Genomic DNA, 16,485 nt, shown 5'->3' on the forward strand with positions numbered 1-16,485 from the left:
GCTTTGGAGGACTACATGATTAACTAATAAGGGATCAAATAGTGATGCAAGGCTCAAACGAGCACATTCAAGACAATCTTTCGGCTAAGGGGGAGTACCCACTGCAGAACATAATTGATATAGCGAGGAAAGCGGAACTTACTGGACGATGTGCCAAAGCTGTGTTAAAAGACGAAGAAATAAAGAAAGAATCTGGCCAGGTCAGCAAGGTATCCGATCAAAAGAGTTGGAAAGTAAGCAAGCAAACGGTAAGAAAGGAAGACAATGTACAACCAGAAAGAAGACAAGAGAAACGGGGGAAAGGATATTGTTACCGATGCCTGAGCACTGCACACATGGCATATGATTTTAGGTGTCCCGCCCGTGAAGCAAGGTGCACATTCTGTGGCCTAATTGGTCATTTCAACGAGGCATGTAATAGGAAGAAACCACAACATGTAAAAGCAGTGGTCGACGAAGAAGATGAGTTGGATGATAACACGGATGAAGACATCAACATGTACATTCTCAACATAGACGATGAACAAGAAGAAGAAATGGAAACTAGAAAAGGAGCAAAGACAAGAAAACCGATGTGTACCATGACAATTGGTGGGGTGGAAATAAACATAGATGCGGATTCAGGCTCACCTTACACCATTGTGAATGAAAGGGTGTGGAAAGCAAAGTTCAAGGAGGTGATCGGTGAGGGACTCAATAAACAGGACATAATTATCAAATCATTTGAGGAAAAACCAATTGAAATAATAGGGTACAGGACTCTCAGGTTCATATTTAAGAGTAGAGAGGCTCAATGTAAACTCTATGTATCGAAGGTAGGACCATCTGTACTTGGATGGTTGGACCAAGGAAGTCTAGGAATCAAGCTGGATCCCAACAGCCGTGAGCCAGTGTTTAGTATGACAGGCGCAGACGACAACGTAGAATCACAAAGTAGAACACCTATCAGGACCGACAATGACACTAAAACAAATGGAATGGTTGAGTCACGCATAGCAAATGTAAGAGTGTTCCAGCAAAATAGCAAGGGATGGATGGTTGGAGGAACAAATAAAGAACAAAGACATAGGAATACCATCCATGCCTTGGGAGATGATTGGCATCGACGTGATTGGACCGGTGTCTGATGGAAATGAATTACAATATATAATGGTAATAATTGATCACTACGCGAAATGGCCAGAAGTAAGAGTCAATAAAAAAGCGGATTCTCTGCACGTGGTCCAATTCTTGGAAGATAGATTTACGCGTGAGGGATTACCAAAAAAGTTAGTAAGTGGTAACGGGGTACAATTCACCTCAGACATATTCAAAGGATACATGAAGAAGCACCTCATTGAACACATAACAACGTCAATATACAACCCAACAGCCAATGGAGCCGTAGAGGAATTTAACAGAGTTCTTGTAGGTAACATTTTGATATCCACTTCAGACCAACTGGACTGGAAGAGAGAAATAATTAAAACCGTGTGGGCCTACAGGATAACGCCGTGCAAGTCCACAGGCATCAGCCCATTTGAACTCATGCGCGGACGGGCTCCACTTGCTAGGGACAATGTGGGCTGGGTTGAGGCTGCCCGCAGGGTACACTGGTCTTCAGCGGTGGTGAAAGAAAGACTAGCTCAAACACAATCTAGGAGCAGGAGTCATGACGACAAGGAACCCGGGTGCATGGTGATGGAAACCAAGGCAGGAGATGTGGCGAAGGCAAGAAGAAGCAGACATGTCGGCATGGGTCAAGAGAGATACACCAAACCTCTTCCCGTTCGTGAAGAGTACTGCAGTTCTGCACGCCGGAGTGATGGTAAAGCCTGGCGTTTCTCAGCATTGACAACTCGCAAACATCCCGCAAATGATACAGTGGGCAACACACTGTTTAAAACTACTCCAGAGCAATCCGGGACGCGGAAGGGTAGTACGGCAAGACAATACGTTTCTGACACTGAATCTGACATTGAACTTCCTGCAACCCTGGGGCGGAGAAGTGATGATGGGGAGCACGAAGGTACTCGAGCAGAGGACTGCTTGGCCTTTTCATTCAGACCTACAGGCGCAAGGCACAGGCTACCTGTCATCCCGGTCTGTGACCTGGCGCGACCTATGGACAGAAGCAGGGCTGGTAGACTGTTGGGACCGCCAGCCAAACTTAAGGACTTTACATGTGGGTAGCGGAGTCCTATGCTTCCTTCCTGTTCTTGTGGTTCCAGTTCTCCCCAAGGAAGGGGGATGTGTTGTGTTTCATTATACGTGTTTCCCTCATGGGACACCTTACCCTGCGTGCATGTCAGTGTCCCCGTGAGGACACCGTACCAGCAGTGAGGTCACCAGCTGATAACTGTCAGAACTGACAGTTACCAGCTGATCGCCGAGCTGACTGCAGCTGTGCTCCACGTTGAGGAGCATGCGTGTTGGCCTATTAATAAAGGAGTTAAGAACAGCATTCTTGTATTCGTATTCTTAACAGTCTCTGCCGCCTTGAGTGTCTACAGTCTGTCTCCTGGCCACAGCTAGGCCTGGTAGCAGCTAGGCTCAGCTCTGGCCCTAACATTAGGCGAGCAGGGCGACGACTGCCGTGATCCAGAGCAGACGGCTTCTCTGGGATGTGCATTAAAAGGCCTCCGTCCCATGCCTTGTGACAGGGGGAGCGGGCCGGCACACTTTCGACTGCTGTGTCCAGGCATACGGGGCAACATGAAGGGGAACCTAACATTAGGAGTCACTCTCAGGTAGATGCTGTGCCCATCCCGCCTCTGCAACGGTCGCCGGGTTCATTATATAATTATATTAATAAAGTATTGCCTCGCGCCCTCGCCCTCCTACGCAGGCAGCCAGCAGCACAACGGCGCCACAGAGCTGCCTGTAATGTAACTGCTGAAGGCAGGCCCCGCCCGGGACTCCAGGCAGATTGCGACATTGTAGCACGCACTTGTGGGAGCATGATATTTAACTGTTACTGATCCTGGCAAGTCAAAGTAAAGTCTCACACAGGTGTCCGAGGCGCTGTTTCAGCGCTGTCATCAGAGTGCCGGTCAGTAGCATAAATGCGTGACAATGCATTTCAATGCGGTGATGCGGATCACTGCACTGAAATGCCTGGGCGTCACACGTGTTGCTTGGCAGGACTGCGCCTTTTTATTAACATAGTCCCAATACCCAGGGGCGGCTTTAGGCATGTGCAAGCTGTGCACCTGCACAGGGCTGCCAAACCCCAGGGGCTTCCACGCCAATATATATCCTTGATATAATAATCCTCTGAGGATGAATAGATACTTGCGTGGCAGCCCCTGGCAGGGATTTGGCGGCCTCCGACTCTGTTCCACTTCCTAACGCTCTGACCCCCCCCCCCCCTCCCCTCCTGAGCTCCTGGGGGCTCCGCCCCGCCCAGACCACCTCTTCCGGGGCCCCCTACCTATGCTCCCTGCCCAGGGCCACCATGAGCCTAGTACAGAGATCACGTAGGGAAGCAACTTTCGCCGCTAGGTTTTGAGAAACGAGGAAAAAAATCCTGGAGGCGATATCACTGCCACTTCAGCATACTGCTAGCAGTGTTCGCGTTCGAATGCCATACACAGGGGGAGGAGCTCCGTCACGGCCGTTAGCTTCCGCCCGTCATGCTCCCCCTCAGCGTCTCCCTTGCCCCTCCAGAATGGCTTTTTGTTACATGGACGCTCTTGCATTACGGTAGCAAGCACTGATTTTGGTGCTAGTTACTTCCTTTGACATACCCTGCAGGTAGAAGACTTGCACTGTGATAATACTTGCTACACCCGCTTAGAAGAGCCTGGCAATTGTAGATTGTCTGCTAGGCCCTTCTATATAAAAAATACACACATTTAAAAGTACTCTACATGGATATACAGGTGTAGAAGGCCTTTGGGCCAGGCCTCTTAGGTAAGTTTGAGTGTCATTCACATTCAGCTTTTCTTCATGATTTTTTTTTTTTAAGCAACAGTGGTCCCATGCATTAATTGGTATAGGAAAAATAAATATAGACACACTGGAACTATATTGAGTATTGTGATTTGTCCAGCCGGACAGGGATCACTAATTTTTACTTATAAAAGGATTCAACAAGGTATTACCTTACATTCAAAAGAGTGAGACACAAGCCTGTGCCCACACGTTTACAAATTGGCAAAGTGAAAGAATAGAAAGGCAGAAGGGAGAGAGTTTTTAGGCACAGGGAGAAAGATTTCGGACGATTGAGAAATGGCAGAAATTCAATTACACCATTATACGTATAGCACAATCGTTATACATTTAAATATATGGTGTCTTAATGATAGCACACGGCGTGAGCAATGGGTTAGCCCGCTTCTGTATTTGCACTGTTATTAATGGCTTTTTTGCCCGATGTGTGCATCCACCCAAAAATTTGTATGATTTCAGTTTGGACTGATAGCCAGTCCTTTCGTTTTCCATATATTCCTTTTGATTTTATTATCTTTCCTTTTCCTTCCCTATAAGGATGTATATTGAATGGTTTTAAATCTCATTAAAGCTTAACTTACCTTGTATTCCTTTTATAGGCCCCCGTTCGTTAATTTTCTTCTTTTTTTCTTGATTGTTTTTTGTAAGCGCATCCTGCTGCTCACCAGCCATTTGTAATGGTCTGCTCTCTTACTGCTCATTTCATCTGCAGTCTAGTGCATCATATGTGACCACTATTTCTAAACTTGGTGGCCATCTTGGAATGGTATTGTGAAAAATATATTATTGTTATGCCATTCCAAGATTGCCACCATGTTTGTAAGCATCATGTTGGCCACCTTGGTGCAGTACACAGTGATGCATTGTCTATTTTAGCATTCAAAGATGACCACCCAATATGCTGTTTACTGAGTGGCCATCATAGAATGCTATTGCACAGTGCGTATCATTGTTTTTACAGCTCCATATTCCCAACACATTGCTTTATAATGTGGCAGTTATGTTGGAAATGTAAGCTGCTATACAGTATGTACAATCCTATAGCAAAAGTTCCACCCGCTGCTGTTTATTTTTGTATTGAAAGCATATGCCCATCAAGTTTAGGAGGTGGCATATTGTCTTTACTGTACTGTGCTTCCTTTCATTTGCCTTCTCTATGCCTGTTCAGTTTGTTTGTCTGTTTCAATGCAGATGGGAAATTGGGCGAATGCAAGAATAAGTCTTTGGATGGATGAATGGATTTATTAGTGCAAAGATGAGAGATCGAGTGCCTAGTCTTATCAGTAACTGAAGAGGCACTTTCACTTATAAGCCAGACTCCTAGGCCTTGCCAGTGCTTGCTTAAAGAAATACTCACAAGCTCGTGAGATACTTTATTGTTGTGTGTATTGAGTTACTCTGCGTACAAACATTATGCTGTAAGTGTGTAATCAATTTTCTTATGAGGCTCACTATGCATCAGTTACCGTAAATCATGTAGTGTATTTTGTTTATTTGGGTGTTTCATACAACACCAGTTAGCATCTTGTGAATATTTGTCACGCTATGTACTTTCCAAGACACAGCATGCTCGTCATTTTTTTCAAAAAGATTATTAGTAATGTCCAGTCAATCCCTTTGGATACAACTCTAGCTGTAAACATGGAAGTTGTGAGTATAGAGCTTCCTACGTAAACCTCCACTGTCGCAATCATATGCTCTGTGTGTATAGTATTCACTATCCTGGCTCTTTTTCTATGAGTGGGCAGTCAGTCTGTGTACAGTGTTCTCTAAGTAAAGCTTGCTTGCAGGAAGTGTACTCTTCTTCCAAGTATGCTACCATGGTGCACATTGAATCCGCTCCATACACTGCTGTTCATGCTGAAGACGGTGATGTTAGCCTGCAAACCTCTAGATGTGAACCGTAACCTTCCTTGTGCATCATGTCTCTATTGCAGGTAAATCCCATATGGCCATTGTGCAGAAGGTGAACAACGAGGGTGAGGGTGATCCCTTCTACGAAGTCATGGGGCTGGTGACGCTGGAAGATGTCATTGAGATCATCATCAAGTCTGAGATCATGGACGAGTCTGACGATTATAGTGAGACATTTGTTATCCAAACCCATTCTTCACCTGCCCCTTCTGCATTTCCTGTTGTGAAGTACTCCCCCCCCCCCCTCTTACACTACCCCCCCACCCAGTTTCTACCTTTCCTTCAAGTCCTTGCATTTTTCTGATCACCTGTACCTGCTTATGATCAGTTCTGTGGACTTCTTCCTAAACTTTGTGTCCCGGTCTATTTTCTCTTGCTTATCTTTCCATGTCTCTCCTTCCCTTTGTAATGGTTTAGCTGTTAACCCGTCCTAGTCACCTTGGTACGTACACCATACCTCTCCTTGTTTCTATTTTCATTGTTCCTCTCCAGTTTATATTTTTTTTGCTGTTGACAAATATAACAAAACACTACGCTGACAAGTAAAAATTGGCATTAATACGAATGTATGTAAAAATATGGCTGTATTTTAGGGATTCTTAACCTGTTTTTAAATCCCAATGGCATCTATCTGCTTAGCAGTTGGTCTGGAATTCATGAAGGTCAACAAGGAGAGCCACTCACAAGAAGCACAATTTTGTATACTTTTCCATTTTTAAACATAGTCAGGAAATTGACTTCTCTGTTTGTATTTACATGTGAAAATCAGTAAAAACTGAATACTGGAAGCTTTAAATATAATACCTAAAATCACACAACTTCAAGCGCGAAAGCTGTTATTTCTTGTTTTACACTGATTTGTTACTAGATGGGTATATGGATTTTTTCTTGTTGGTTTTACATTAAAAGTTTGTCATGAAAGCTTTGTCTTTATTGTCGCATAAGGTGACCGCATTAGTGGCAGGCAGCAGCCACAGGAAAGCTCGAGTCGTTTTGAACTCCATGGATCAAGAGGACCTAGAATTGAGCCATTACCAGGCATCTGGCTCGAGCTTTCAGTGGCTCGCCCATCTTTAAGTCACTGTATTTCCCTTGCTCAACAATGTGTGATGAACCTATTCCTTTCTTCTGTTTCTTTACCCTTTCTTTTATACTCACTTCTAACTTTCCTTTACATCTTTCACAGAGGAGCACAAGGTGAAGAAGAAACAGCCTGCCCCCTTGAACACAGTGCTGGAGAGACGGAAGGAGGATTTCTCACTCTTTAAAGTCCCAGAAATAGAACATAAAGCGAAGATCTCCCCTCAGCTGCTTTTGGCCACACAGCGTTTTCTCTCGCGAGGTCAGTGTCTATAGGATTTGAAGCAAAAGAACAGTGACCGATTTTTCAAGTGTGGTTCAGCGGAGTGTCCTCCCCCTGCGATGTAAGGGGACACACACACACACACACACACTCCCTCTCACTCCCTCCCTCCCACTCACTCCCCCCCAACTTGTATGCTTGTTGCGTGCACTGCATGGGCTATATGTTTCAGCGTTACTCTGTGGAATTTCATGATGTGCATGATCTGAAAATGAATCCAGGAACGATAATTACACAATTTACTGCAACTGGCCCCCCCAGTGGATTTAATGGGGTAGTGAATGATCTTTTACAAGATCAATCAATCGGGGAACTTTGAGTGTGCTACTGGTCTTGGGGTGTCTTCCTGAAGGTATTTAGGGAGGGGGCGTGTCTGATGTCTATCGGGAGTTCGCTCCAGGTCTTGGCCGTGATGTAGGAGAAGGATCTTCCTCCTGCTTTGGCTCTGTGGATGCATGGGGTTTCTGCGAGGACTAGGTTGGCTGATCGGAGGTTTTGCAGCGTGAATCTTTCTGGATTCACTATGCTGTGCATTATTCCGCGGCCTTGTGGTTGGGTCTGGAATCGTAGTCTTTTCTTTGTGTTTTTTTTTTTTTTTTGTAGCCCAGGTGGGCATCGACGTCCCACCCTCTAGTGTATTTCCGGTGACGTCGGCACGCTTCCTGTGGAAGCACCCACTCTTGGGCGCCATCTTCAGATTATTTTTTCCGCGGTTGGGTCTGGATCGTTCCCGAGAGGGCTCCAGACATTTTTGGAGAAAAAGAAGAAAAGGCGCAGTTTTTGGACAAAAAACATTGGAGAGTTCTGGAGACTAAATCATCGGGAGGATCGACGAAAGAGGGAAGAAAGATCCAGAACTTCGATATTCCATCGAGGAATGCGAGCGCAGGGGGCCCCTTGAACGCATGAGATGTACAAGACTCCTTTCAAGTTCTGCGCGAATTGCCACCACAAGTAGGCACAGAAGGACCAGCACCCGGTTTGCAACCTCTGCCTACCAGTAGACCACGAGAGCAGCAACTGCTACGCCTACTCCGTTTTTACGCCGAAAACTATTCGGGTTCCAGCGAGGCAGAGAGTAGCCAACACCACGATGCAGGGCAAGGGCCAGCCTCCATCCCTTTGAGACAAGGGCCTATCTTCAAACGAAGAAGACAACAACGACGCCGACTAAGACGACGGCTACACGGTCGTAGAGACCGATATTACGAAGACGGTAGGAGACTCGACGGCCCCTAAAGCCCCGAGAGACCAGGAGTCTCGAAAGATCGACGGAAAATCCTCGAAAGCGCCGGCGCCGAAAGCTTCGGCGCCCGCACCTAAACCCAGGCCCAGCGGATCCTCTGAGAAGGAGTCCCCGGTGCCGAGAGCTGAAAAACAGCTAAAGCCGTCGAAAAACTTCTCCGAAAAGGAACGTCCGACGCCGAGGGAGAAGGACCCAAAAAAGGCCCCAGCGATGACGCCGAAGATAAGCTCGGTGCCGAAACCTTCGACGCCAAAAATTGGTTCGGCGCAAAATTTACCGCCGAAGAGATCGACCGACCCATTAGACGCAGATCTGGCTGCCGAAATGGAGAAGAAGAGGCGTCTCGAAGCTGAAATGGAAAACATCCTGCAACGAAAGAAGGATTTCAACGCCAGACTGAAAGACTACATAATCCCGACGAAGCCCAAGCCACAGGTGCATGAGGTGGTCGAGGAGGAAGAGTATGAAGCTGAGAAACAGTCGGGGAATGTCGAATGAACCGGACGAAGACGAGGCCTTCGACTACTATGAGGAGGACGACGACCGCAGGCCGCTCCTGGGTTCGGCGACCTCGGAAAGTCAGGAGATCGACTGGAAAGATGTTGTACAGAGTCCCGAAGAAAGTGTCGACACTTATCCTTCGAGGCCTTCGCCGCAGATGACATTGGCGTGTACAACACGGTCATCAGGAATGCAGCGGCTGTCTTCAAGGTGAAACTCGACGAAGAGCAGCAGAAGGCTGGCTTTCTCCTAGAGACATTGCTCCCCACACAGACCAAGAGCCAGTACCTGCCAATGCTAGAAAGTGTCATGGCACAAGGGAAAGAAGCCTTCAGGGAGCTGGCTACATGCAAGGCAGTCACCCCAAGGACTGAAAAGAAGTACAAACATTCTTCCAAGGACCTAGCCTATATCCAGGGCACGGTCTCAGCAGACTCAAATCATTGCTGCCACTCCAAGGAAGAGGGCTAATGTGTCTACTACCTCAGGACCACCTCCAGACAAGAAGAACAAGAGGATGGACTTGGTTGGGAGAAGAATTGAGAGGAATGCTGCGATGCACTGGTGAATGGCCAATTCCATTGCACAACTAAACAGACATCAGTACCAAATCATGAAGGAACTGGGCAAGTTGATGAAAAATATACCTCAGGAATTCAGAGAGAGAGCTGAAAACCTAGTCGAAGAAGGGAAGAATGTGGCAAACTCTTGCATCAAGACAGCTCTGGACGGAGCGGACACCTCCAGTAGGCTCATAATGATGGGCATCACAGAAAGAAGACAAGCCTGGCTAAGGGTGTCAGGCTTCATGCCAGAAGTACAACACAGCATACTGAACACCCCGTTTAACGGACAGACCTTGTTCGGGCCCAGTAGACAAAAAGCTCAGCCAACTAAAAAAGGACAATGAAACAGCAAGGTCCATGGGGGCATTGCAGTTCAGAGGGTCCAAAAGGGGCACCCCATCACGAAGGCCCAACGGCAGGGGTGGGAACCAGCCAGGAACATCGCACCAGGCGTTGCAACAATCCCACCAGGCGGAGAACCAAACACAGCAAGGCCAACAAAAGCAGTCCTGGCAATACCAGCAGAGGGGCCAGCCCTTTCGCGGGAGAGGCAATAGACGGGGCCAGAATAGGAGGGGTGGTCAGCAACACCCCACCAAGTGACTTGGTCAGCCAACGTGTGCCCACCCAAATAAGAACTCCCAGGGTGAGGCACGAGGACAGCACGCAGGGGTCAGGCGCACTAAGTACCTGCGGGCATGGGAGACCAGTGGGAGGAAGACTAAAACATTACTTCCAGGAGTGGAAGAAAATAACTTCAGACAAATGGGTTCTAAACATTATGCAGTTCGGATACTGCATAGAGCTGGAAAAGACACCAACAAGCAGAAAGCCAAAGAGAAGGCAACTAGCAAAGAAAGAGCTGCAGCTACTCCAAAAGGAAGTGGGAGAGCTCCTGCAAAAACAAGCCATAGAACCAGTACCTTACAGAGAAAGGAACAGAGGGGTGTATTCTACGTACTTCCTGGTGCCAAGGTAGACGAAACAATGAGACCCATCCTGGACCTAAGGTTCTTAAACAAATTCATAAGAACGCAAAAGTTCAAAATGACATCCCTGCAAGAGGTGCTCCCTCAATTGCAAAAAGGAGACTTCATGGTCACCATAGACCTAAAGGATGCCTACCTACACATACCAATGAACAGAAGTCACAAACATCTGCTCAGATTCGCCATAGGGGAACACCACTATCAGTTCACAACCCTAGCGTTCTGTTTAAAGTCGGCGCCAAGGGTCTTCACAAAGTGCCTAGCAACAGTCGCAGCACACCGAAGAAGGGAGGGAATACACGTATACTCTTACCTGGACGACTGGCTGATAAAAGCAAGGTCATACCAGATATGCAAGGAGCATGCACTGAGAGTGACAAGAACACTGATGGACCTGGGATTCTCCATACACTGGGGGAAATCCTCAATGGAACCAGAACAAATAAAGATCTTCCTGGGAGCTCAGATCGACACCGTACAGAGCAAGGTGTTCCCAAGCGAGAAGAGGTCAGTTGCACTGGTGAAGGAGACGAAGCTCTACCAGAGGGGGCAAGCTCTGACAGTGAGAACAGCGAGCAAGATCATGGGCATGATGGCATCATGCATTCACCTAGTGCCAAATGTGCGGCTGCACATGAGACCCTTGCAGGAGTGGTTACAGGGGGAATGGTAACAAGCAGCAGGGCGTTGGGAGGATCTAGTGGTTGTAACGCACGCAGTGCAGAAAGAAATGGCATGGTGGAACATGGAGAACCTGACAAGGGGAAAGCCTCTAACGCCGCCAACGGTGACCATCACCACAGATGCATCCCAGAAGGGATGGGGAGCTCACTTGGAGAAACTCAAAGTGAGGGGTCTGTGGACAGCAGCAGATGCGATAAAGCACATCAACTTCCTGGAGTTGAAGACAGTTTTCCTTGCTATAAAAGCCTTTCAGACAAAACTGTACAACCAGAGGGTGTTGATCCAGACGGACAACACTACAGCGATGTTCTATATCAACAAGCAGGGTGGAACACAATCGGCCACGCTTTCGAAGCTGGCGCAGGAGATATGGACTTGGGCCATCCCTCTCAACATAGACCTGCTAGCCATTCATTTCCCAGGAAAGGACAACGTAGAAGCAGATTGGCTCAGCAGACAGACATCGGCAACCCACGAATGGGAGCTCAATGCACAGGAGATGAAAAGGCTGTTCGACAGGTGGGGGACAACGTCGGTGGACCTATTTGCAACACGCCAAAATGCAGAAGCTTCGCATCCAGGCGGCCCGGAGAGGGGTCCCTGGGGAATGCCCTATGGATAGACTGGTCGAGGACATTTGCTTACGCTTTTCCCCCCCGATACCGCTGATGCACAAGGTCCTCAGCAAGTGCAGAGCGAGCAACATGACACTGATACTGGTCGCACCACAGTGGGCCAGGCAGACATGGTATTCACAGATCATGGAGATGGCACAGAGCGCACGCCACAAATTCGGAAGGAGAAAGGATCTGCTCACCATGCAAAACGGGCAGGTGCTACACCCAGAGCCAGAGAGCCTGAGCCTGGTAGCGTGGCTCCTGAGGACATAGAATTTGCGCATCTGAAACTACCAGAAAGCACCCTGAGGGTACTTCGGGAGGCACGGAGGCCTTCACCTCACAAGTGGTTAAAAGATTCCTAGAAGGAGCAAAGAGGATTGCACCTCCAAAGAGGGTGCCACCACCTGCATGGAACCTTAACCTGGTACTAACAGAACTGATGAAACATCCTTTCGGACCAATTCACAAAGCATCCCTAGAGAGGCTAACAATGAAAACAGCTTTCCTGGTAGCAATCACCTCGCTGCGTAGGGTAAGCGAACTTCAGGCGTTAACGTTACAGGAACCCTACATCCAAATCCAAAATGATAGGGTGGTAATTAGAACAGACCCACACTTCATTCCGAAGGTGATGTCAGGGTTCCACATGAATCAAACTATACAAATACCAAGTTTCTTCCAGAAACCGACAACAAGCGCTGAACGAGCTCTTCACACCCTAGACGCCAGAAGGGCTGTAATGCACTACATTGAAAGGACAAAGGATCACAGGAAACAAAGCAGTTCTTTGTTTCCTTCACAAAGAGCTTCATGGGAAAGCCAGTAACTAAAGGAACAATTGCGAGATGGATCGCACAGACGATACAATTCTGCCACAAACAGGCAGGGGAAGAACTGGCAGGGGGGACACGGGCCCACTCTACCAGGAAAAAGGGAGCTACAATAGCTTTCCTGGCCAACACACCCATTCAGGAAATATGCCTGGCGGCAACATGGGCTTCAGTGCACACGTTCACGAAGCACTACTGCGTGGATATACAGATGAACAAGGAAGCACAAGTCGGACAAAAGGTGCTTCAACACATATTCAATAACCAACGCTCATCTTCCACCCAGCCGCCACAAAAATGAGAAACCGCTACAAAGTCTTTGCACAGCATAGTGAATCCAGAAAGATTCACGCTGCAAAACTAATAGTTTCTTACCTGTCGGTGTAGTTTTGCAGCTTGATGATCTTTCTGGATTCACTAGCGAACCCACCCACCTCCGCCAGAAAGATGAGGCTGGAGAGGAAGGGGGTTTAAAAACATGGACAACTACTTGAACAAACAAACCTTGAAGGTTAAAGCGGTGAATGACTTACTAGAACATTGCCATTACTTCGGTAACAGAACAAACACGAGAAAAAAGAATCCGAAGATGGCGCCCAAGAGTGGGTGCTTCCACAGGAATCGTGCCGACGTCACCGGAAACACACCAAAGGGTGGGACGTCGACGCCCACCTGGGCTACAAAAAAAACAAAAAACTAAGAAAAGACTACGATTCCCACAAGACCGCGGAATAATGCACAGCATAGTGAATCCAGAAAGATCTTCAAGCTGCAAAACTACACCGACAGGTAAGAAACTATTTGTTTCTTTTGGGTACGTGGAGGGTGACTCTGTCGTTGAGGTATTTGGGTCCGGCGTTTTGTAGGCGTGGGTGAGTATTTTGAAGGTGAATTTCTTCTCCACGTGGAGCAAGTGGAGCTTCCGTAGGTGTTGGCTGATGTGCTCGTGTCGAGGTATGCGAGGACGATTCTGGTGGTGGTGTTCTGCTTTGTCTGGAGTTTGCGGAGTAGGGACTTGTTTATGCCGGCGTAGAGTGCGTTTCCATAGTTCGGCCTCCTGGTGATGAGTGCGTGGGGGACTGTCTTCCTTGACTCGGGGGGGATCCATTTGAATGTCTTACAGAGGATGTGGAGGGTGTTGAAGCAGCTGGAGGTGACAGTGTTGACCCGTCTGCTCATGGAGAGGGACGAGTCGAGTACAATGCCGAGGTTTCTGGCATGGTCCATGGGGGATGGTAGGCTGCAGAGGGCGGTGGGCTACCAGGTGCTGTCCCATGTTGAGGGGGTGGTTCTGAGGACTTCGGTCTTCTTGGAGTTGAGCTTTAGGCAGCTGTTGGTCATCCTGGCTGCAACGTCCTGCATTCCTTTCTGGAAGTTGAGTTTGGCGGTGGTGAGGTTGTTGGTGAGGGAGAGGATGAGCTGGGTGTCTTTGGTGTAGGATACCATGATGAGGCTGTGTTGTCGGACGATGGTGGCAATTGTATTTTTCAGTTGTAATTGAAGTAACTCTGCTTGGTAGGTGGTTTGCATGCAAAGTTTGCAAAAGTTTGCCTTTGGTTGCAAACCCATTTGTATGATGTAAAAGCCATAGCTGTTTTTTTTTTTCTTGTTTCCTGAATTTTACGGAAAGTTTTCTAACTTAACCATCAAGCGCGCTTGTTCTAGTTTTGGCTGAATTGAAATTGTTTTAGGTTATCCCTCCTGGTTCCATTTTCACATCCAGGCATTTTTTAAGTAAGACATATCAGTGCTATTTGGCATTTATAGTGGATTAGTGTATAATGCCCTCATCTCTGTGGAACTACTGTCAGCAAACGGCCAATATAGGGGCACGCAAGGGTCTTAGAAACGTAATTTCTCCAGAAATTCGTAATCTTGCAAAGATATGGCTTGGCATTGAGCGGTACTCCTTTTCTGTTGTGTCATTTGTGACTAGACCATCACTAAAACTCTGACTAGATGAGTACCATAATTAACCAATGCCTTTCGTGAGCACCTTTTCATGTATCTCTTTAGGAGCAGCCATATATGTATATAGTGGGTGAAAGCGGCAGCAGCGGAGGCCCTGATTCCTCCTTTGCCGAAGCATTTCTGCAGTGGGACTCCATCCCCCAGAGTGCAGCCTGGTGTGGGTTGGTCAGCCCAGGACGACACACTAAAAGCACACGCCGAGTCCCGCAGTAAGTGAGCGTGGGTGAAAGCCGCAGCAGTGGGGGCCCTGATTCTTCCCTTGCCATAGCATCATTGGGGGTGGGACTTCGTCCCCCAGAGTGCAGCCTGGTGTGAGTGAGTCAGCCCAGGACAGTGTGCTAAAAGTACACGCCAAGTCCCACAGCGTGGGTCGTGCCTGGGCTTGGCCTGGGCTAAGAGCAGGCCCTCCTGGCTCATCCACAGCCGAAGGGAGCTGGGCCCTGCCATATACATTTTTTGTTGGACCTTATGCAAACAAGACTATTTTTGATGAGTGGATCTACGTTTGGTCTCCACTATTTACTGTATCGTTGGGACTGTTGGGACTTTGGGGGGGGGGGGAGGGTGGGGGGGGGAACCAAGACAGGACCCCATTGCCATTTACTTGATCTTTGGCCTACTCTAGGCGAACTTGGTGGGGCATTAAGTTAAGACCTCTGAGATCAACGATGGGGAAGCAAACCTTCCAAGGGACGACTCAGCCATCAGAGCTATCCCCACAACCCACTTTGATCGATGGAATGTTGCAGAGAGCCAACTAACAGAGTGACAACTCTCCTTATCAACTGATCCACACTGTTCCCCATCAGGTTCATCATCTTCTCTATCCTGTACTCCTGATCAGCTTGTCAGTGGGACTAAACCAGCCCCCGCTCCACAAGGAGATATTGGCCCAAGGAGGAAATTAACTAATGACTGCCAAAACCTACCCTGGCTGCCAAGTGCTGGTCCAATTCATTCTACACGCCGGAGTCCAACAAACGTGCTGGAGAAGTTGATGACAGTTCTTGTTTTATACCTGCTTATATAGTCTGTGTGTGTCGATAGAGATGTGGGGGGTGTTAGCTACCCTTATGGGCCACCAACATAGTAAAAGCTGTCCTAGAGAACGTTTAAAATTATCCTCCATGAAGAACTCACCCCTCTAATGGGCCATTTGGACATGTTGGTTAAATTGTATGGGAGGCTTATAGCTAGACCAGTGAGGGGGCGTCACAGGTCAGAGTGGATGTGATATGTCAAACTGATCTTGTTCTTTTGGACAAAACGCCACAGGCTTGTAATTTGAATCCATATGAGAGGAACAATAGTGCCAATAATCTTGGGGGCCTGGTAGAACCAAATAGTGCACGTCCGAGACTTTGCTTGTCCAAAGGCACTGGTAGGGATCATCCCATGAGTGAGGCTGAGAGCTATTGGTCTGAGACTTCCAGTACTGACGCTGTAAAACCCCTAACCATCAATGTTCCCCCTGCCTCATGTCCTTTTATTGTGTTTCTGTGGAGTTAAAAATGAGTTGGAGGGAAACCCAGGAGGATTTAACTACTAAATGCCAACATTGGCTTGCGAAATTTAGACACTATCCCTATGATAGGGCTGGTGACATTCTTATGACCTGCAGGACGAGTTGGATAGGTAAGGGCCCCGAGGGCAGGCATGGAGATTGTGCCACTAACTTTAGGAGCCCTAAGCTGGCCTATAATCTTGTGGCAGGTGAGCTTTCTGGGCAGGAACAGGGCTCAGCGATAATGCTTTCAGCACTTGGCTATTTCTATAGACTGCCTCAAGGTGACCAAAGCCAACGTGCCCTAGCTCCCCAGAATTCATCTTATAAGTCGGGTAGCTATACTTATCAGACGCCTGGTTCC

General features: G+C 47.8%; 1 protein-coding gene across 2 annotated transcripts in view; it reads left to right on the forward strand.

Annotated features, from left to right (window-relative positions):
- CNNM3 (cyclin and CBS domain divalent metal cation transport mediator 3) overlaps positions 1–16,485 on the forward strand; it is a 375,209-nt gene that overhangs the window by 141,032 nt on the left and 217,692 nt on the right. For both annotated transcript variants that reach the window (XM_086943352.1, XM_086943351.1), the window contains exons 2-3: positions 5,871–6,014; positions 7,034–7,189. In XM_086943352.1, the coding sequence (XP_086799478.1) occupies positions 5,871–6,014; positions 7,034–7,189 (300 nt within the window). The remainder of the gene's footprint in view (positions 1–5,870; positions 6,015–7,033; positions 7,190–16,485) is intronic.

Source organism: Lissotriton vulgaris, chromosome 11, assembly GCF_964263255.1.
Source record: "Lissotriton vulgaris chromosome 11, aLisVul1.2, whole genome shotgun sequence".
In the NCBI taxonomy this organism is placed as follows: domain Eukaryota; kingdom Metazoa; phylum Chordata; class Amphibia; order Caudata; family Salamandridae; genus Lissotriton; species Lissotriton vulgaris.